This window comes from Paroedura picta, chromosome 9, assembly GCF_049243985.1.
Source record: "Paroedura picta isolate Pp20150507F chromosome 9, Ppicta_v3.0, whole genome shotgun sequence".
Taxonomy (NCBI): Eukaryota; Metazoa; Chordata; class Lepidosauria; order Squamata; family Gekkonidae; genus Paroedura; species Paroedura picta.
In genome coordinates, this window is record NC_135377.1 from 58,441,418 (window position 1) to 58,463,176 (window position 21,759).

General features: G+C 42.0%; 1 protein-coding gene across 1 annotated transcript; it reads left to right on the forward strand.

Moving 5' to 3' along the window:
- Positions 1-417: 417 nt before the first annotated feature.
- Positions 418-21,543, forward strand: GALR1 (galanin receptor 1). Its single transcript, XM_077352935.1, has 3 exons — positions 418-1,175; positions 15,228-15,293; positions 19,927-21,543. The coding sequence occupies exons 1-3, from the start codon at positions 465-467 to the stop codon at positions 20,242-20,244; spliced, it is 1,095 nt and encodes a 364-aa protein (XP_077209050.1). The 5' UTR covers positions 418-464; the 3' UTR covers positions 20,245-21,543.
- Positions 21,544-21,759: the final 216 nt, after the last annotated feature.

Below are 21,759 nucleotides of genomic sequence, written 5' to 3' on the forward strand. Positions count from 1 at the left end.
GCCAGTCCCACTCCGCACGCAGACGAGGTCGGGGCTGCCGAGGCGACGGCCGCTGCCTGCCTGGGCGCTCAGCCGCGCCGCGCTCGCTTCGTCGGGGCACGAAAGGCGCGCGGGGCGGGCGAAGCCTCTGAGAAGCCGGCGCCGGGCAGGCTCTCCGCCTCCTGGGCAGCAGCAGCAGCAGCAGCAGCCCTCCCTGCCTCCCGGGCGGTGGGAAGTTTTCTTCCTCCTCCAGAGGCTCTGGACTTGAGGGACTTCTTCCCCTTGGCTCCTTCCAGAGAGGCGAAGGGGCTGCTGGGCTTCTTGGAGGGGACCAGGTTTTGGGCTTGGAAGGGAGTTTCTGCCCCAGAGGGATAAGGAAAAGGGTCGGGGAAAAGGGAGGGGGCTGGGGTGAGAGGGCTTGGGGGGCTGGGCTTCTTCTGCCCTCCTCCTCAAGTTGGCCTGGGAGAGGGGAGCCTGCCCAGAGGATGGACCCAGAAGCAGCCCTGTCCTCCCTCTCCATGAACCAGACGGAAGGCTTGGTCTCCCTGGCCACCTGGCTCTCCGGGGAGGACCCTCCAAAGGAGGACGAGGGGGGTACCGACTTCTTCTCGGAGATTGGCATCGAGAACTTCATCACCTTGATTGTCTTTGCCCTCATTTTTACCTTGGGTGTCCTGGGCAACTCGCTGGTCATCACGGTGCTGGCCAGGAGCAAGCCAGGCAAGCCGCGCAGCACCACCAACATCTTCATCCTCAACCTGAGCGTTGCCGACTTGGCCTACTTGCTCTTCTGCATCCCTTTCCAGTCGACTGTGTACATGTTGCCCAGCTGGGTGCTGGGCACCTTCATCTGCAAGTTTATCCATTACTTCCTCACAGTCTCTATGCTGGTCAGCATTTTCACCCTTTCGGCGATGTCCGTGGACCGCTATGTGGCCATTGTGCACTCCCGGCGTTCTTCGTCCCTGCGGGTGTCCCGTAATGCGCTGCTTGGTGTAGGGGTCATCTGGTTGCTGTCCATTACCATGGCCTCCCCTGTGGCTCACTACCAGCGCACCTTGCATCAGGAAACCGTGAACCAGACTTTCTGCTGGGAAATGTGGCCCAATCAAGAGCACAAGAAAGTTTACGTGGTCTGCACCTTTGTCTTTGGATACCTGCTTCCTTTGCTGCTGATCTCATTCTGTTATGCTAAGGTGGGTGTATGAATAACACGCTATATAGAAAGTCCCTGTGTATGAGAGAGTCACACAATCTTGTGTGAGAAAAGGGGGACAGCTCCAATGAAATGTAGAGGAGTGGGGCATATATGGGTTATGTTTTGCCTATGGTCAACTGTCAGGGTATTTGTGAGTTCACATGGTATACAGACTATGCAAAGAATAGGAATGAGCAGGTGCTGTGACAGATGAGCAGTCAGTGTTAAGCGTAGAAGTTTGTAAAGGCATAATCTTCACTTTGAATGTTGAGTGCAAAACAAAACGTGTCTCACAGAAAAATAGAAGCCAGACTCCAAGAAGCTGTTTCTTAAGTGTACAATATGCACAAATGAAGTATGTGTGTATGTGCATACATGTATGTGTAGAAATAGAGAAGACATATAGGTCAGATCTTCTTGGGCAAAGGTACTGCAATTTTTTATTTTTTTACAAATACAGGAATAGAAGGAATAGAATAATAGATGATTAGTGGATAAATGGGAGTGTGGGAAAATCATCAGGATTGTGTGTGTCTGTGTTTCTGCACACATGTTGACACAGGAGTCTGGGGTGAAAGACATAAATAGTTAAAAGTTAAATAGTTAAAAGAGAACAAAAAACGACATGATTTTAAATCTGCCCTATAAAATGATAAAGTTAAATTTCCAAAGCATTTTGTTGGATATGCAACAGGCTTATGCATTGTTATATGCAGGCTATTTTGTGCAACGGTTTAGCAGAAAACTATGCATATATACTAAGTTTGGCAAGAGCTAAGGTACAAATAGTTATTTATGCTATAAATAAATATGTTTATTTGTGGGGGGACAGGCTCAAGGACTTGAAATGAGATCCATAATTATGATAGTGCCATGGCTGGAATGTATTATTTAGTATTTGATGACAACTGAGGTATCTTCCCAGACCAGTAGTAAGACACATTTGGTTCAAGATCTTAAATGTTCCCAACAATTAGTTGGAGTTGTCCCATTACATCACGGATGCTTGCATGTTCTGCTTCTTGTTTAGAACATTCTATCCTGATCCAAAAACTTTGCAAGCAGTCATGGGCTGCTCAGTATAAAAAAGTGTTTGCTGCTTCATGTTACAATCTCTCACCAGTGTGTGTCAGTGTAAATCACCTGTTGGGGGAAAGGAAGAACATACCTGAAAGCTGTCCCCCCATCCCTTCAGGTGCCAATTCTACCAATTATATAACAAGAAAAGAATGGCCTGTAATCACACACCTTATACCTTTTGATGGGCTGGGGTGAGGGAATGCAACTCAAGACTATTAAGGTCATTGAAAGTTTTGGGATATGGAATGTACTTTGGGAAGGCCACAAAGATTCCAGCTGGGAAGTGAATTCCTAACACTGCATCCCAGATATCAGCTATTGACTTCAGTAATGCAGGACAATATCTCTTAACAACTATTCAGAGATCATCGCTTTTTTAAACCACCTGTCTGTCCAATAGAAATAGATCAATAGAAATGATGGGAGTTGGGACACAGCCATTGCAGAGGCAGAACTAATCTTATTTCCCCCCTTTCTGACCAAAGGACCACTCTACATATTGCATTATTACATGTCCTTGAATGAACAGTAATGTAGATACCTTGTCAACAAGTAAGTTGGCTTTATAGATACTGGCCAGTAACTTTAACCTATCAGTAGCCAAAGTGTTATTGAAATACATAAATGTAAAACTGTATCATAAAACATAATGAAGTTTGGAGCTGGTTCTTTAATTTAAACAAACTTACCAATAAAAAACCCATACATTTTGGCATTGGTTCATGTTTTAGGATTCATTAATTGTGTAAAGGAGAAAACCTTGGTGGCACATATGTCAACTTCTGTTTTTCTAAATGCCTCTCTGTCATTTATGATTTCAGATACAAGTTTCCATTTAGTTTCTATAACAAACAACTCCATTTGCAATAACAAAATAATTCAAAATTGTTATTAGTCCCCAGAGGTAGCACAGAATACCCCTAAAGGCTCAAGAGGATAAGCACGAAAGATACAACATATGATGTGTGTGCATTGTCCGCAAAGCACGACTAACTTATTGCAGTGTGCGCACACATGAAAGCTCATACCTTGAATAAAAATTTGTTGATCTTAAAGGTGACATGGACTCTGCTGCTTCATACCACTTGAATCTTATTGCAACCCTGTAAGATTTTCAAGGCAAGAAACTGCCTGCTTCTGTCTAGCAGGACCCTGGACTTCTTTGGCGGTCTTCTGTCCAAGAATTAACCAGAGCTGACTCTACTCAGCTTCCAAGATCTCACAGGATTAGGCTAGTTTGAGACATCCAAGTCAGGACACGTGTGTATACTGGGAACCAATTCTTACTCTATATGGGAGGGGAGAGATTTACGTAGATACTGGAGTAATAGTAGTACAGCAGTAGAGATGCTACTTTATTGTTTTTAGACAATTCTGAAACAGACTGTAGCATTACTGTATCACTTCTGAATTGTTCTTGTGTTATGGTTCACATTCTTATCCTAAGATCTAACTACTGGTGCGAGAATTAGGCTATAAGTGCAGATCCCTATCAAATAGCCTTACATATCTAGAAGAGCTTTTTGTTTCTGTCCTTCATCAGCCTTACTCTCACTACTTTAGTCATTTTGGAACTAATGGAAAAATAAAAGAAGCCTTTGCAAAGCTTTCCAGCCTGGTTGCCTGGATCAATTCTGACTTGGACAAGTGACCAAATGAGACACTATTAACCACTTGGGTAGTAATTTGTTGGTTTAGCCCACAAGTCACTTGAAATGTATTTAAATTATTATCAGTTTTAAACTTAACTGATATTTTATTTACTGTTAAAACAATCCACTATTCAAGAGCCAGTATGGCTTAGTGGTTAAGAATGCCAGTCTTGTGTCTGAGAGACCTGGATTTGAATCCCCATTTGTGCCACGGAAGGTCAATGTGTGACTTTGGACCACTCACACATTCAGCCTAACCTACCTCACAGGGTTTTCGTGAAGTAAATTTGAGGAGAGGAAAATGATGTAAGCTGCTTTGAGTGCTCATTGGGGAGAAAAGTGGGTAAAATGAATTAAATATATAAATAAATATGTAACATTTTGTCATTTATGCTCTGCTAGAAAATTAAATCAATACCTTTCCGATATTGTTCCACTCAGGACTAGCAACTGGGAATTTAATTTTCTGTCGGTTGACTCATGCTAAATTCCTGTCTGAAGCTTCTCCCTTTATTTATGTCTTACCACTGTACAGCTCAATAAGTAAAAGGGACAGTCTTCAACTATCATCGTTGCAGGTTATTTTGCTGGAATACTTCCAAAATGCTCATCCAAGATAACTGATTGGATCTTCTGAAACCACAGGGTTACCAAAACTCTCCTCATGGGAAATTCAGAAAGATCCATTAAATAGCATTTAATAATCATTCAGTTTTAGCATGTAGTACCAGGGAGACAGCTGACCATGGCCAAATTTAACTGAGCCAGCAAGCTTATTCTGTTTTTAAATATCACTTGGGCTTTCATACCAGCAAACTAAGGGTGGGAAAGAACTTTCAGTATTCTGAGTGGAAGTAGATCAAGCAACTTTCAAGTTATTACTAGGGGTTTGTTCCTGGAAGCCAAGCTTAACCCAACAATACTCTACAAGTGGTACCCACTTGCTCCCCCTGTTCATGTCCCCTTCCACCCTCTTTTGTTATTTTTTAAGTGCTTGTCTTACTTTTAGACCTTTTCATGTATTACAGGGAATACATCTAGATTATGTCTGTTTGTTCATCAGTCTGTTTGTAAGAAAGAGTCAGTGAGCATTCACTTTATGTATGAAACTGGGTGCAAGGACATATTCAGCTGGATTTGCATTGACTGTAACATGACAATTCCTCTACACGCTTAAAGAATGATCACATCATGTGTAACCTGTGAGCAAGGCTTTTGTTTGTTGTCCTTTGACCCATTCACACTATCTTTTTCTGTTATCCCCTTTAGCCACTTTTCCCGTTACATTTTCCTTTCTTTTCTCTGAGTTGTTAACTGTCCTAGGCCTTTGGGAAAGTGCAAGAATAAAAATAAATTAAATTAAAATAATTAAAAATAAATTATTATTGTTGTTGTTATTATAAGAGTTGGTTTTTATACCTCACTTTTTACTACTCAAGGGAGCCTCAAGGTGGCTTAAAATCATCTTCACTTTTTCTCCCCACAACAAATACCCTGTGAAGTAAGTGGGACTGAGAAAGTTCTGACAGAACCACTCTGCAAGAGCAGCTTTAACAGAACTGTGACTAGCTGAAGGTCACCCAGCTGGCTGCATGTGGAAGAGTGGGGAATCAAACCAGACTCTTCAGATTAGGGTCCACCACTCTTAACCACTACACCAAGCCGGCATCATCATTATCATTATGGAAATGACTACCTGTGGGGCTCTCTTCTGGTCCACCAAACACACAACAATGGTATTGGTAGAGTTCCTCATCCCTCTCTTGTGCAGTAGACGGGCAGAAGATGCTGCATGAGAACTGCAAGTAGCCCTGAGGGTGCTCCTCAGCCCTTAGTAGGTGACCAGATTGTCCCACTTTTGGAGGGACATCTGGGTGTACCTGGCCAATTGTACTTATGTTGAAATTTATATATAACCTACTACTATGGTTACTACTACTATTTTCTATGTGTTCTATGTGTTCTATGAAATTTTCTGTTGCTCTATATAGACCAAATTTTTAATCAAGGCCCCCCCTCCCCAGTCAATGGTGTCCCGCTTTACCAATGTTAAAATCTGGTCACCTTAGCCCTTAGTATCCTTCACCAACAGCTGAAGCATATATGCCAGGCAGATAATGCCCTTGCTTCATATGCTCCACTTATCATAGTTAACGTTCATGTTTCCAAATAAAGTATGCTGGGGGCGTGACAAAAAGAATTGTATTGTAATAATTTGCATGGCCTCAATTACTTTATGGATAGAAAGTTTTTTAAAACCTGCGTTAATGCTTCTAAAGACTGAGAATTTCAGCCTCCGGTCAAAGATAGTGGATAGATAGAATTAGATCACTGGTACAGTAACTGGATTCCAACAGTGAATACCCAGTTAGCAATATCACCTGACCTGCTTTCTACACCCCCCCCCAAAAAAAAAACAACCTATCCTTTTAAATTCTAGTGTGTCCTTATGTCAATAAACATCCAGGACTACACACAAAAAAGTATCTCTAGCCTAGCCTACCTTCTTTGAATGCTGAGATGCTCAGGGGAAAAGCAGGCATATAAATAAATCAATATTTCTGTTTTTAAAAAAGAGATAAAGTAGTAGGTTATCTTCATAAATTAGGAAGGCTTGATATAAATTGGGAAAATGCATCTCAATTTATTCCTGTTATTTTATATATATAGTAGCAAAGAGGCGGGTGGGGGAACTAAGTGGCTGGGCCAGTGGGATCAGTAGGGGCCACGTCATCTCTCACCGGATGCCTTCTACCCCTGCATCACAGGGTGGAGATGGAGGCAAGCTGTGGTGGACAGGCACTGTGAGCTCTCCTGTTGGAGATTCGAGTGTGGGCAACATGCAGGAGCCTCAGCTGCACTGTCCTCCGTTGTGGGCTTGGCACTGCCAAGCAGGCAGGTTCAGTCTATGAGGAACAGCAGAGGACTGGCTTAAGGGCTTACCTTGGGGAGGCGGCTTGGGAGGTGGGTGTAGGCAGTGCTTAGGAACCCTGGTAGCCACAGCTAGGGGGAATCAGCAGAAGGTGGAGGCTGGGCAGCATGGGTAAAAGAAGACCGTAACAGGCACTCAGCCTGGGCCCCATGTGCCTACTGGCAGAGAGCAGAGCTGTTAGCTGTTATGCAGTGAGTTGTTAGCCACACAAAGGGTCATTTTATTTATTTACTAGTAGCAAAACCCATTTTAAAAATGGGCTTTGAAAGGGGCAGCAGGCAGGAGGGCATGAGTGGATGGCCGCGGCTCCCTTTGGCCTGCAAAGCAGGCTAAAGGGAATGGAAAGCCCCCCCCCCCCAACCTGTGACAACAGGGCTTTGCAGCCCACAGGGAGTCTGCAAACTCCCCCCCTTCCTGCCTCCTTCCCAGCAGGAGCGTACCTGTGGGCTGCAAAGCCCTGTCGCTGCCTCTCTTCGTGGGCGACAATGGAGGCTGCAGCCACAAGGCTTCTAGCTGGCAAGGAGGGAGGGTGGGAGCAGGAGGGGGAGGGCCAATCAGGGTGGACCTGGATGGACAGGGCCCCAGGATACTGTTTCCCAAATATAAGGGAGCGAAATAGTGTTAAGGATTGCTGCTCGGAACATGGCCTACTAAGCCTAGCAGGAAGGTTGCACAGAATTCAATGCATTTCCCAAATCAAGCTGGAAACATATGTTCAGTTGGTTAGCTATATTGGTCTGAAGCAGCAGAACAAATTCTGAGTCCAGTGGCACCTTTAAGACCAAGGTATGAGCATTCGTGTTCATATGAAGTTTTCCTGAATGGGTGGGAATTAATTAATTCTAATATATTTTTAAAATTTGTTAAACTTTTATCAGATGATATGGCCATATATGGTCATGTCAACCCCCTCCCAAAATGGCTAATGATGGGCCTGGAGGGGGTGGGAAGGGGAGGGGCCCCAGGTGGGTTTGGACACAGCTATGCTTCCCAAGCATATTCTGCACGATCGTACCACTTTGGGGGTTTCTTGAAGCCTGAAGCCAGGGGTTTCTCAATGGTAAAAAACTTGAGAACGGCTAACCTAGAGAGCATGTGCTTGAGGGAGCAGGGTCAACTGATTCTAGATCCTTACCCAGCTGGCTATGGGCTGCAATACTACAGGATACCTGGGAGGCCCCAGTCCTGCCATACCCACATTTATATCCAAATCCTGCCCTGAGTCTCAAAGCCATATTTCATTGGTACCATCCAAGTTAGTAGGTTTTCTTAGCCCCCTGTTCATTAATTGTTTTAATGGATATCTATTTGCTGAATATAATTCTGTAAGATCAGCATTCCAAGATACCCATCAAGTCTAAGTAAACAGAATTACACCATTCCAATTAAAGTCAAATGAGACTTATTGTACTTCCTGTTAACCTGTCCCATTGGTATCAAACAGATTTAACCATGATTAAGTTTAGTTGGAATTGGAGCATTGTCAAACAAGTATAAATATTTATGTCTGTTGCAGTTTGGTCCACTGGCTTTGTTTTCAAATACAACAATTTAATAGAAACATAAGTTATTAATTTATGCTTACTCTAAAAATAGCACAACAGGATTGCCTACAGTGTACAAACATCTTGACCATTATGAACTCTGCAAATGGTGATTTGTACACTTGATAGTTTATATTTCAAAACATCTAGAAAAGCAAAGATTCAATTGTTGTTCCTAAGCTAAGCTTTGTTTTTGTGGTAGAGGAATATATCACAATACAGTAAGGGCTGTATTCAAATATCACCATATATGAACAGACAACACTTTTCATATATTGTCATCAATTTTCCCTAGGCTGTAGCGCACCCCCCCCCCCCCGCCACCATTCCAGTACTGTTTTGCATACTACCTTGAAGGTTATGCTAATTTCTGAAGCTGCTTTTGGGGGGAGCAAAGCCTGGAAAGGTACCTGCTGATCCCCTGTGCACAAGAGGAAGCCACTATGTCTCTAATAGCATAACTATAATAGAAATAATGGCATAGTATTAAGTCAAATGGAATGGCACGTTCTGTTGCAGTTAATATGTACCCTGATATTGCTTTCATGGTACCTTGAAATTCATATATGTTTTAGATTCAAATGAGTAGCTGTGTTGGTCTGAAGTACTTGCACTCGAAAGCTCACGTCTTGAATAAATCTTTGTTGGTTTTAAAGGTACTACTGGACTCTGATTTTGTATATGCTTTAGGCCACAGATTAGGCTTTAAATATTATTTTGTAACTGATGTTAAGTTTTAAATGACATATTACATAACTTGGATTCAAGTAGGTACCTGTGTTAGTCTCAACCAGCAGAACAAATTTTGAATCCAGTGGTATCTTTAAGACCAATAATGTTTTATTCAAGGTATGAGCTTTCGTGTGCACACACACTTCCTCAGATAACTTGTTCTTAATAAAAATATAGCCAATGAACCTATAAGCAAAAAATTGTTTTCAGGCAGAGAGCATGAACATCAAATGTCTAAACTGCGATATTTTCTTGTTTTTATCATTGGTCCCAAAATCCAAAGAGTTGTCAAAAGCAGAAGGAAACATGGATTATCATTTCTGCATTTTTTCTCTGTTGTCTAAAATTAAAAGCTTCATTACAGTAATTGTAGTAAAACAGTGGCACTCTGACTCCAGCTACCTTTCTATCTCTGAGAGTTTTAAAACTCCATGTTATTTATTTTTATCATATGGCTGAGTTACACAAAAGAAGTATATAATATATATCATAGGATAAGTATTATATGTAGCCAAGTAGCCATGGAAACACTAGTATAATAGGGGTCTCTCTCTTTTGCTGTCAGGACAAGAGCATACAATAGCATCTTCAATAAATGCATAAATCAGTGATTCTGTGATATAGGAATGTATTGTTTCAACAACTAAAAGCTTTAATATGAACATCTTGCTTGATAACAAAAAACTAAGGGGATAACAACTCAAGCTGAGTAGAAAATTGACTGGGATAAATCTAGCAAAAGTAACTCCAGGGATTTGTTTCTTAATTTTCCCTGTTTGCAACTCAGTGCCTCATTATTTCAGTCTTAATAATACAATTGGGTAGATTTATGTCTCTTGCAATTTATGATAAATCAGTTTTCTTATTCATCTTGAACTGCTGAAAATACTCTCTACCTCCCTTCGCAGCCTATTCCATTGCCGAACTACTCCGACTGTGAAATTTTTTCCCCTGATATCTAGCCTATATCATTGTACTTGTAGTTTAAACCCATTACTGCGTGTCCTTTCCTCTGCAGGCAACAGAAACAGCATCCTGCCCTCCTCTAAGTGACAACCTTTCAAATACTTTAAGAGGGCTATCATGTCCCCTCTCAACCTCCTTTTCTCCAGGCTGAACATTTCTAAGTCCCTCAACCTATCTTCATAGGGCTTGGTCCCAGTACCTCTGAAGATCTCCAGGGAGGGGGTCCTCTTACCAGGAAGCCCATTCCACAGAGTTGGATCCATAATGGAAAAGGTCTAGGCTCTGGCTGATTCAAGGACAGCGCCATAGAGAGTTTCTTCCAGTTATCCAATCCTGAAGGTACAGAAGCATGAATTAGCATGGCCAGATCAGCTGGATTTAGGTCACAAGAAAGTTGGTGAATTAGATGCAGCTGATAGAAGATGAATTTGGCCATTATGCCAACCTACTTTTCATCCAGCAAGGAAGGTCTTTTGAGTACCTCCCAGCTCTCAACATGCTCTGAAAAAGCCAATGTTACTCCATATAGGACAAGCAGATTGAGTCCCTTTTGAATATCAGCCTTCCCAACTACCTCTTTCTTGTCTGGATTCAGCCCCAGGTTGTTCTGACTACAGCTTCAGAGCACCAGTTCAGAACCAAGGCAGACACATCACAAGGCTTGGGTAATAAAATACAGAGCTTAGTGTCATCCGCATATACCCCCAAGCTCTGTGCAAACTTACTCAGTGGCCATCTGTAACCGCTCCTGCGGTATTAAATAAAAGGGTAAGGCCACCTGGGAGGAGTTAGGGCGGGCCCTGTCCAGGATAAAAACTCAGAGGGCCTCCCTCCCCTCAGTCAGGGCCCTCCGAGTGTCCATCCAGGGCCAAGCAGCCAATGGGGAGGCACGCGAAGCGCCTTCCTATTGGCCCCTCACCAGGACAGACCAAAATTCCATTCACATAGTCCAGTCTGGCTGCCAATCTGCTCCTGACCACCGCAGGGAGGGGAGGTCAGCAGGGCTGCCAAGGGAGATGAGAACACAGGCTGCGCCAGCCCTTTTTGTCCCAAGGCTGTCCTAACTGTCATGTCCAACTGTAAATTGCCTCAGAACCCTGACAGAGCTGGCAGGAGGCTGCAGAGTGCTCCCCCTCTCCCCCTTCAGGCCGGCTGCGAAGGAGCCTCTGACAGGCCCTGACTGAGAGGAGGGAGGCCTTTCCAAGAGCAACACAGGGGAGCCTGAGGGCCTTACTTTTGAGAGTGGGGAACTTACCCCTTCTGCCAAATAGTTGGCTGACAGGGAGGCCACAGAAAAGCCCCTTTTCACTTAAAATACTGCTCTGGCCAGGGGTTAGACACAGTCAAACCATGTGTCTTTCTTCTTTGCAACTCTCTGCAGGTTTGAGGCCACTGCATAGCGTTATTCTGCAGTGGAAACTGTTTTTTTTGTCTCCTGTTTCATCTGCACAACAACCCTGTGCAGTAGGCCTCAACATTCAACCCCATGCCCTTACAGACTGGACAACTCCTCCCCTTCCTCTTCCCACTGCCAAGCTCTAGCGCCTGTTGTATTCTTGGAGACAACGGGCTTTGCCCCTAGTATACATATAAAAGAGAACAAGAAGAGTTGGTTTTTATATGCCGCTTTTCTCTACCCGAAGGAGGTTCAAAGCGGCTTACAATCGCCTTCCCTTTCCTCTCCTCACAACAGACACCCTGTGAGGCAGGTGAGGCTGAGAGAGCCCTGATATTACTGTTGTGATCAGAACTGTTTTATCAGTACTGTGGTGAGCCCAACGTCACCCAGCTGGCTGCATGTGGGGGAGCACAGAATTGAACCCGGCTTGCCAGATTAGAAGTCCGCACTCCTAACCACTACACCAAACTGGCTGAGAAACTAGAACTGTGGCACATTGCCAGTGAAGACACTGAGGGCCATTCCGCACAGCGTTAATGTTGTTGAAGTGTTACCATTGTGTAACACTATTTATTTTTCATTATTCATGATGTCGTACACAATCTGCAACACTCCTGCAACACTCCCGCAAAAATCGCTTAATTGTTACTCTTGAGAACAACCTGCAACACATCCGAAAAAGACATGTGAATTTTCAGAATAGCGGGAGCAAGCATGTCCCTTTCTAATCTCTTGCACCTGAGCTTCTGGTGTCGCGATCGCCATTTCCCCCCCCTTAAACCGGCAAAAGCAATGAATAAGCTATGCTTCTTTGGCTGAAATCCCTCCACAAGCAAATGTCTGTAAAGTTTCCAAGCAGAATACAGCCCCCCGTTTGACACTGCCCATAATTTCAGCCAGAAATAGCACTGGGGGGGGGGAGGTTTTTTTTTTAAACTTTCAGAGCATGTAAACGAATAAGCGCCAGCTCCTAAGCCAGCGAAAAAGGTCTTTCTGATACATCGAATGAATGAATATGTGTTCCTACTGGTGTTTTCATGTTTTTAAAAATCAGTTTTTAAAGGGAAGCACGAACACAACAGTTCATTGGCTGCTCTGTTTGATTGACGGTCAGGGGCTGGAAGAAGTGCGGAATAATATCGCCTCCTTTGTTGCGATTTCAGTGAGACCAGAAACATGTGCGTTACAAGGACAGCGCTAGTGGGAGAGCCTTTTTTCGATAGAACCGGCTGTGTGCATTACCGAGACCTGCCCCTTTTGCTTGCTGCGCTTTTCAATAATGCTCAGATTTAGCGACATCGCCCATTGTGCGGAATGGCCCTGAGCCATTGGTGTCGGACTCTGCCACTCCTGTTAAGTTCCGCTGAGAGCCAGCTAATTCCGCTGAGAGCCAGTGAGGGGCAGGGCCCAGGGACAGGGGTGGCAACTCTACCAATGAGAGCTCCAACAGTATCAAGATGGTAGAGAGTCCCTTGTCTAACTTAGACAAAGATCATCCACAAGTGTAAGTAAAGTCATCACAGTACCAAAACTAGTCCTGAAGGTAGATTAGATACAGATATAGATTGCCTTGAAAGGCATACAATTTGAATAGATACAGAAGGTAGATTGGATTGAATCAAGGACAGATGTATCATTCAGGAGCTGCTGGAGCTGCTCTGTTTCTGCACAATCTTTTTCCTTTTCTAGAAAAGATAGAGGTAATTACTGGTTTGTAATTAGCTATCTCATTCCTGGCCAATGAATGTTTTTTGAGCAGAGGTCTAATGACTGCCTCCTTTGTACTCCAGGGAGACGATTGTTTGATGGTGAAATAACAAATATTTGGGAAGAGGTAGGCTAAATGAACAAGTAAACAAAGCTATTATTTGTGTTATTAAATTATACTAAACACAAATGATTAATGTTCTTCATGTATCTGTCATTTAGATTTGAATATATTTTTTGGTTTGTTGATGTCTCAAGGTCCAATGTTGTGAGAGATTTTAGCTAAGGAACTCTTGCAAGAGGCTCTGATATGCAAGTTAATATTGTTGAAACCTTATTATAAGAAGACTTTGTAACATTATAAATGAAATGGGTAAGAACACAGTCTATAGGGCACCTGTACTGGCTGGCTTGCGGGCTTCGTGTGTCAGGTTACAGCATCTCTCTCATTTAAAATAGAAGCAAGGCCAGAGGAGGTTTCACAAGTTCAGTGTTGTATGGTCAGAGGTCAGGTTTCCAGGAATCAATCAAGGCAGTGTCAGCAGTTCAGCTGATGTACCTGTTGTGTCCATGCTCAAAAACGTCTCTCGGGAGACTTTATAGCCACACACCAAGATGTAATGGCTGCAGGAACAACCCTGTCGGTAGACTCATCACCCTCAGCAAGCAGCTGTCATTGAGCCATAAAGTGTGCACTGCACCACCTAGCCTATAAATCTATTCTCAGCCTTCTGTGACATTCAAAGGGTGCAGACAATCCTAGAGAGCTGAGGGCAGGTGACTGACCTTCATATGCTGAATTAGAACTTGAGGGTGGAGGTGATTCTGAACCAGCTCTTGCCTGCAAGTTAGGGCATGCCTGCATCTCACTTGACTGCTGGTCAGCTTCTGTTGATCCTCCTCTCCTCCTCTGAGCATTCCTCACTGTTGCTGAGCCATGGCTGGTCTGTGACAGCACTTGATAGGTACTGTTGGGACTTTTGGACTTGACTTGCTCCTGGGTCCCTCCAGATAAATAGAACTGTGGAGTAACAGAGTGTTTTGAACATACTCAATTATTAGTTACCTTTGTGGATGAGGCACAGATCCAGACCCACAGCGCTTTGAGATTTTAAAGAGAGTAATCTTTACTGAAAATATTATTTACAAATACATATATTCATCAACATTTATTATTATCTATTTTCTGCTTCAGTCTCCTTTCTGAAGCAGAGTAAATAGTTACAAAAGCAGCATATTGCAAGCCTCTATGGCTAGGCTGCAGGCAGACTACATACCTATACATCAGCAGATGGAGAGAGCTGAGCCTAATGACTTGGTTCAGTAAAAGCACACAGGGCTTCTCCTCCTGAAGAAGCAGGAAGTGGGCAGGAGGCCAGCTTAAATAAAGGGAATCCCAGCCATTTGCTTGAGATTTTTCCACTGCACTCACAGAGTGACTATTAGGTGTCAGTAGTGAGAACATAGGTACCTATGTTAGCAGCCTAATAACTTTACAACAACATCCCTTCAGAGCTGACTTCACCAGATTACTTGCTGATTGCAATTCTAACAAGTACAAAAGAACTATGAATGTTGATAAGTTATGAATTGCGTTACTGGCTGTCAAGATCAAATCAAACCCCCAACTAAAATTATTATTTAAATGTGGAACTAACAAGTAAAGCAAGTGATACCATAGTGACAGGGAGACCCACATTCCCCAGGAACTTCCAGGAAGAGATTTAAAATCTATTGAAATAAATGATTGTTCAACAACACAGTTCTTTGGATCTGCTATAACTGGTGTATCAACATTTTTCAGTGTCTTTGGCTTTTTAAAAAGTTTATACAGGGTAAGGGAAGTATATGCTATATTGTCTTTAAGATTTTACATGTATTCTACTAAAAAAGTCTACATACAGTTTTGCGTTTGTTTGACTTAAGACATATGTTGTTGAATGATGTCTGTACTAACTAAACATATCTTCTTTATGCAAATCAATAAGCTGTGGAAATATTTTTGCAAGATTCAAAATGAAAACTATAATATTTTCAGGTCCTCAATCATTTGCATAAAAAGCTGAGAAACATGTCAAAGAAGTCAGAAGCATCTAAGAAAAAGGTAAATACTTTTTCTAAGTCAGTAATAATTTAAATATGTCATGCAGAGAAATTTGCTATAGAATTTTTGTTGTTGCTCAAGTTTTCAGACATTTGCATATTCCTGAATTCATTATAGTGGCAATCAAAGTTATCATTCCTAATTTGTATTTTAATGAATTAATGATTTAATAACTGAATGTCATTGGGAACTAAAGAGTATGGAAAAATTCTTTCTTTCTTTCTTTCTTTCTTTCTTTCTTTCTTTCTTTCTTTCTTTCTTTCTTTCTTTCTTTCTTTCTTTCTTTCTTTCTTTCTTTCTTTCTTTCTTTCTTTCTCCCCTGCTATGCATGCTGGATTAAATGGACCATCATCTGATCTGCAAAGTGTCTCTTATGTTCTTAACCCACCTGTTCTCTCATTTGATCTCTCAATATATATTGGTATTTTTCAAGATAAACAAATCTTAAGAACTGTGAAGAAATTCTAATTGTCCCTAATTTCTCTGATCTGTTTTTGTACTGCTTATTGGATATTTATAACACACACAAGGAATAACTTAGTTAATGTACAAGCAACACAAGATAAATAAATACAATAAATCAATAAATATTATGTACAATTATTTTTGCCAAAGGAAATACCTGTTATAGGTATGATAGACTTAAGAGGCAGAGGCTCAGATCTTGTCATATAGTACATTTGGGGTCTCTTCCAGCTCTGGATTGGAAAATTCCTTGAGAATTTGGGGTGAGGCCTGGGAAGGTGGGACTTGGGAAGGGGAGAGACCTCAGCAGGGTATAATGCCACAGATTCCACTTTCCAAAGCATCAGTTTTTACCAGGGAAGTCATCTCTGTAACCAGGAGACCAGTTGTAATACTGGGAGACCTCTAGCCCCATTCATAATTAGAGTTGCAGATATTTCAATAAACTTGATAACACTCACCCCCCCATATGAGAAGTTTAACAGTGACATTCTACATTACATCTTATTTTTCTTTATTCTTTATTCACTGATTACAGATCACAGTTCACCACAGATATATAAAACATTTCCAGTGCTAATAAGTCATTGCAAATAAACAAATACAAATATAAATGGCTCTACGGTATACCTGGCATATCTGTTATAGGTATGATAGTCATAAAATTACTAGACTAGAATTTAATAAACTAGACTATAATAAATTAGTTCAGTGATTATAAATATTCAGATATGCCAGCTAAGATTCAGATACAAATAAGCAGGTTTACCATCCAAGACAAACAGACTAGAAATATATTAAGCCTTGATCAGCTTTTTCAGCCATTTGCAATAGCTCTAGCCAACAGATTTAACTAAAATAATAAATCAGTTCAGTTGAGTACAGATAAGCAGGTATATTCAAGAGGCAAAATGAATATAGCCAGCCCTGATCAAAGGTGACATGCAAAATGAACTTTAACATTTCTTACCAGAATACAGTGAGGGGCAGTGTGATACAATCATTAGACTAATGGGCAAGGGCTGGGGAGATCCAGATTAAAATCCTCATTCTTGTCATCACGTTAATTAGGTCGCTTTCTGCCAGTGTCTGTCTCACACAGGATATTTTTGAGAATAAAATGGGGGGGGGGGGTTATGCATGCTGCCCTGAGTTGGAGGAAGGGTAGGATAAAAATGTACTAAATATAATGTACAACAAATGTAATATATTTCAGCACGGAAGGAATATTCTCTCTTGCTCTCATAATATTTGCGTTCTCCAGCAAACCAACTCGCATACGTTCTGGGTAACCAGAGAAAAATACTTCTTCAGGCATAGCTAACTTAAAAAATTAACTACTACTTGATGTGTAATAGTAATTAGCTTAAATTGCTTTTTAAAAGACCCCACAGAAAATCAATAGAAGTCATGAAAGACAGATCTATCAGTGCCTCGTTGACATGAGCACTGTGTAGAACCTCCACATTTACAGGCGTGGACACCTATTTGCACCCTGACCAGAGTTACGGCTAGCTGTTCTGTAGCAGCCACAGCTACTGCTGCATTCGATTTGCATTTGGAGGAAGTGCTGAGCCCAAGCAATTGAAGGCAACAGCTTCAGTGGTGGCAGCCTAGGAGAACTTTGGAAGGCCCTGGGAAGACAGCTCACCTTCCAGCTTTCAGTTGCTGACACCCTTTAAGGGAGGAGAGGGAGCAGCTCAACATCCATTCCTTGTGCCTGGAACCAACTCTGAGAATCTCCTCTCCACAAAGACATATTTTGGGTGAATCTCCAGCCATCATCTGTATTATGATTTCATAACACCATATTAACTGTGAAAGGCACACATATGTTCTCTACAAGGTGATGAGCATAATTTTAATGGAAACCTGTGCTTCTTTGCTCAGTATTCAGAGCATATTTCCCATACTGCTTTGACCTCATTCAACCCAAATTTGAAACCACAATTTCTTGCTGTGGTTTTTTGCATGAAAGAGGTATGCTTTCTAGTAAATCTGTCCTTAAGAAGGGGGTTTGACAGATTGTCCTCCACAAAAAGTACAACTTGCTATAACAAATTGGAATGATGGCCAATAGCTGAAAGGATTTAAAACTTGGTTAGATAGATGTATGGAAAGCTTCAGCAGGAACTATCAGATACGATGGAATCTTTGTATTCCTCAGGGTTTTAATTTGTTAATTTCAGTGGTTATCATAGAATCTGTTTGCTGCATTGTTGGCTACCTTGAGTCCAAGGAGATAGTCAGTACAATTTTTAATTGAGAGGAATGTGAAGGCGACTGTAAGCCGCTTTGAGCCTCCTTCGGGTAGGGAAAAGCGGCATATAAGAACCAACTCTTCTTCTTCTTCTTCTTAATAAATAAATAAATATGCAGAGGCAGTATATCTCCATGGCAGCTTCTGAATGACAACAGAGTGAGCTTTTGGCCTTTGGCCAACAGAGTGAGGCTTCTTGGAGGGAACCTATCTATCAGAAACAATTTTGGATTAAATGAATTCCTGATCTGAGCCACAAGGGCTGTTTTTATATTATGAAGACCCTTATAATTATTGGGGCAGTTGAAAAACCTTTAAAATCCAAGTTTTTTTTTTTTTTAAGAAGGAAAGGGGGAGCCTTCATTTTAGAAAAGGCATACACTTTCTTTCTCACACACATAGAGGATGGAATGCCCATTTCAACCTTAGTAGAAATATTGCTCCCTCCTTTTGCACTTCTCTTTCAAGAACACTGTATCAAAATCTCAGGTATGCATGATTTGCAAACCAAATAAACATGCTTCTCTCTCCAGGGCCCCATTTGGGGAGAAAGGTAGGGAGAAAATGAAGTAAATAAATCAAGTGTTATTTTAAATGCAAATGAATGCAGAGTTTCTCACCTAAAAGGCATACAAGTGATCAGCCTACCAACTAGCCTTTTCGTGCATTCTTCCTTTGCCTCTTGTGCAGTAAGAACATATCTCTCCCTTCTTCCCTAGTATACAGTGGGGCGGGGGGAGAGCACAAACGATATGCCATTCTTCTCCACGTGGGTGAGTGTGCTAGTTTAAGAAACCCCTCTACCCAGGATTGTTTCATCATTGTGAAAACAAGAGAACCCTTCCCTTGCTTGGGAGTATCAAGGCTTACATGCTACAGCTGCTGCATCATTCACCTTCTTCCAATCTGGTGCTTCTTCTGCCTTGGTGCCTTCTTTGCCCAATAGCCTCCTTCCCTTGGCCCCAGCTGACGTTTGATGCTGAGGGTGGCCAGAGCAGGCTTGACAGTTAAATGTCCAGTATTTTTTTCATGTTTTTCCCTGTTGGTAAAAATACTGGACATCTGGGCCAATTCCAGATGCCTGGCAACTCTAGTTATGAGCTTTGCAATTTTGAATAAACTAGGACTTATAATTCTACTTACTTATAAAATAACTTGTTATATAGTTTACATTGGCCAGGAAATGTAATCTGTTTTAAATAAGAGTAAAAGACAAAGCTAGTTTTTTATCTTAAGCATAGAGTTGTGAACCTCCAGGTAACGGATGGAGATTTGATCTCAAGGCAACAGAGATCAGTTCCCCCCCTGGAGAAAATGGCTGCATTGGGAGGTGAACTCTATGGTGCTATACCTTATTAAAGTCCTTCCCCTCCCTAAACCCCAACTCCAGCTCTCCAGGTATTTTCCAACCCTATCTAAGAAATCAGAACATAAGAAGGGCATTCTGGATTAAACCAGTGGTCCATCTAGTCTTGCATTCTCTTTCACATGGTAGTCAACAAACAGGGCATAAGGGCTGAGACCTGCCTCTCTGAAGGACGATACATCAAAAATAGGATTCTCTCCCCTTCCCATTCATGATTTTTACAGACTTTCAGGTTCAGGTTAATAGTGTATCAGTTTGATATTACACTAACTCAGGTTGGCACCTCACTTGAAATTATGGAAGAGTTAAAGTTATCTTTTCCCTCTGTATTTTCCCTTGATTCTCCTGGTTTCTACACAGCTTGCTGTTTGCTTCTTCTTGTGGCAGGTAGAGAGGTGGAAAGAATGTATGAAAGTGCACTACTTAAGGAGTATGTACAATCATTGATTTCCTTTACATTCTTTCCCATGGATATTGGTAATGAGTTCCGAGCTTTTGCAATATGACATCTTGTTGCTTTACTTTTTTGTTTTTTGTCCCAGACAGCACAGACGGTCCTGGTGGTAGTGGTGGTTTTTGGAATATCCTGGCTTCCGCATCATATCATACACCTCTGGGCCGAATTTGGAGTTTTCCCACTGACTCAAGCGTCATTTCTCTTCAGAGTGGCAGCTCATTGCCTGGCTTACAGTAATTCTTCTGTGAATCCTATTATATATGCATTTCTCTCTGAGAATTTTCGGAAGGCATATAAACAAGTGTTCAAATGCCAGATAGGTAATAAAGTACCTCTAAACGAAGTTAAAGAGAGTAAGAGTAATATCGACACACCCCCATCTACCAATTGTACACACGTGTGAGCAGCAAAAATAAATGTCTTTATCCCTAATTGTGGTTTTTCATGTGAGTGGACTTGCAAAAAAGCACAAGAGCTCCCACAACTGAGGAAGGATTTTAAGGCTCATGCCGAGAAATTATATTCATTTTATTGAAATTCTGTTTGCAATAACAGCTGTTGAAAAGGCATATGTTAAATATGAAAAACAAAACAAAACATGCCTTGGTTGCTAATATCCTTTTTCCTGGCATAATTTTCAAAGACCACTGTTTTTTGTTTTTGGAGATATTATGCCAGATGACTAAGTTTTTGTGTAACTGAGCATACAAAATGAAATCTTTATATAGTTACAGTAGCTTGCAAAATAGTGACACCCCCTCCCTTGGTGCTTGTCTTTTTTGTCACATTACAACCTGGAATTAAGTTGTGTGGGGGTGGGGAGTTAACACCATTTGATTCTTACAACATACCTACCACTTGGAAGATGCAAAATATTTTTTATTGTGACAGAAACAGTACTCAAGACCAGAAAAACAGAAATCATAACTGTGCTTAAGTATTCCACTCCCCTTGCTATGACACCCCTAAATAAGATCTCTCTAACCACTTAACTTCAGAAGTCACATAATTAGAAGAAGAAGAGTTGGTTTTTATGTCCCACTTTCTACTACCCAAAGGAGTCTCAAACAGGCTTACAATCACCTTCCCTTTCTTCTCCCCATGAAAGACACCCTACAAGGTAGGTGGAGCTGAGAGAGCTCTGACAGAACTTCTCTGTGAGAAGAGTGCTATCAGGGATGTGTCAAGCCCAGGTTCATCCAGCTGGCTGCATGTGGAGGAGTGGGGAATCAAACCCTGCTCTCCAGAATAGAAGGCTCCACTCAATCACTACACCAAACGGACTCTCTTAATTAGTGTCCACAAGTATGCAATCCAAGTGGCACATGATCTGCCATAGGTTGTCTGTATAAATATGTTCTGTAGCACCACTAAGAAAACAACATGAAGACCAAGGAACACTCCAAACAGGCCAGAGACAAATTTGTGGAAAGGTATACATTAGGGATGAACCCATAAATGAATATCCCACTCTTTGAATATCTCATGGAATGTCATTAAATCCATTATAACAAAATGGAAATAATATGGCACCACTATAAACCTACCAAAGAGCCTCTTGTGGCGCAGAGTGGTAAGGCAGCTGTCTGAAAGCTTTGCCCATGAGGCTGGGGGTTCAATCCCAGCAGCCAGCTCAAGGTTGTCTCAGCCTTCCATCCTTCCGAGGTCGGTAAAATGAGTACCCAGCTTGCTGGGGGGTAAGCGGTAATGACTGGGGAAGGCACTGGCAAACCACCCCGTATTGAGTCTGCCATGAAAACGCTAGAGGGCGTCACCCCAAGGGTCAGACATGACCCAGTGCTTGCACAGGGGATACCTTTTATAAACCTACCAAGAGAAGGCCACCCTATGAAACTCAGACTGGGCAAAGAGATCAGAGATGCAATGAAGACACCAAGGGTAACACTGAAGGAGCTGC

Excerpts from the sequence above, each read along its gene's own strand:
- GALR1 (XM_077352935.1), top strand. The coding sequence starts at position 465 with ATGGACCCAGAAGCAGCCCTGTCCTCCCTCTCCATGAACCAGACGGAA. Across the intron at positions 1,176-15,227 it reads TCTCATTCTGTTATGCTAAG|GTCCTCAATCATTTGCATAA; the intron begins GTGGGTGTATGA and ends TAATATTTTCAG. Across the intron at positions 15,294-19,926 it reads CAGAAGCATCTAAGAAAAAG|ACAGCACAGACGGTCCTGGT; the intron begins GTAAATACTTTT and ends TTTTTGTCCCAG.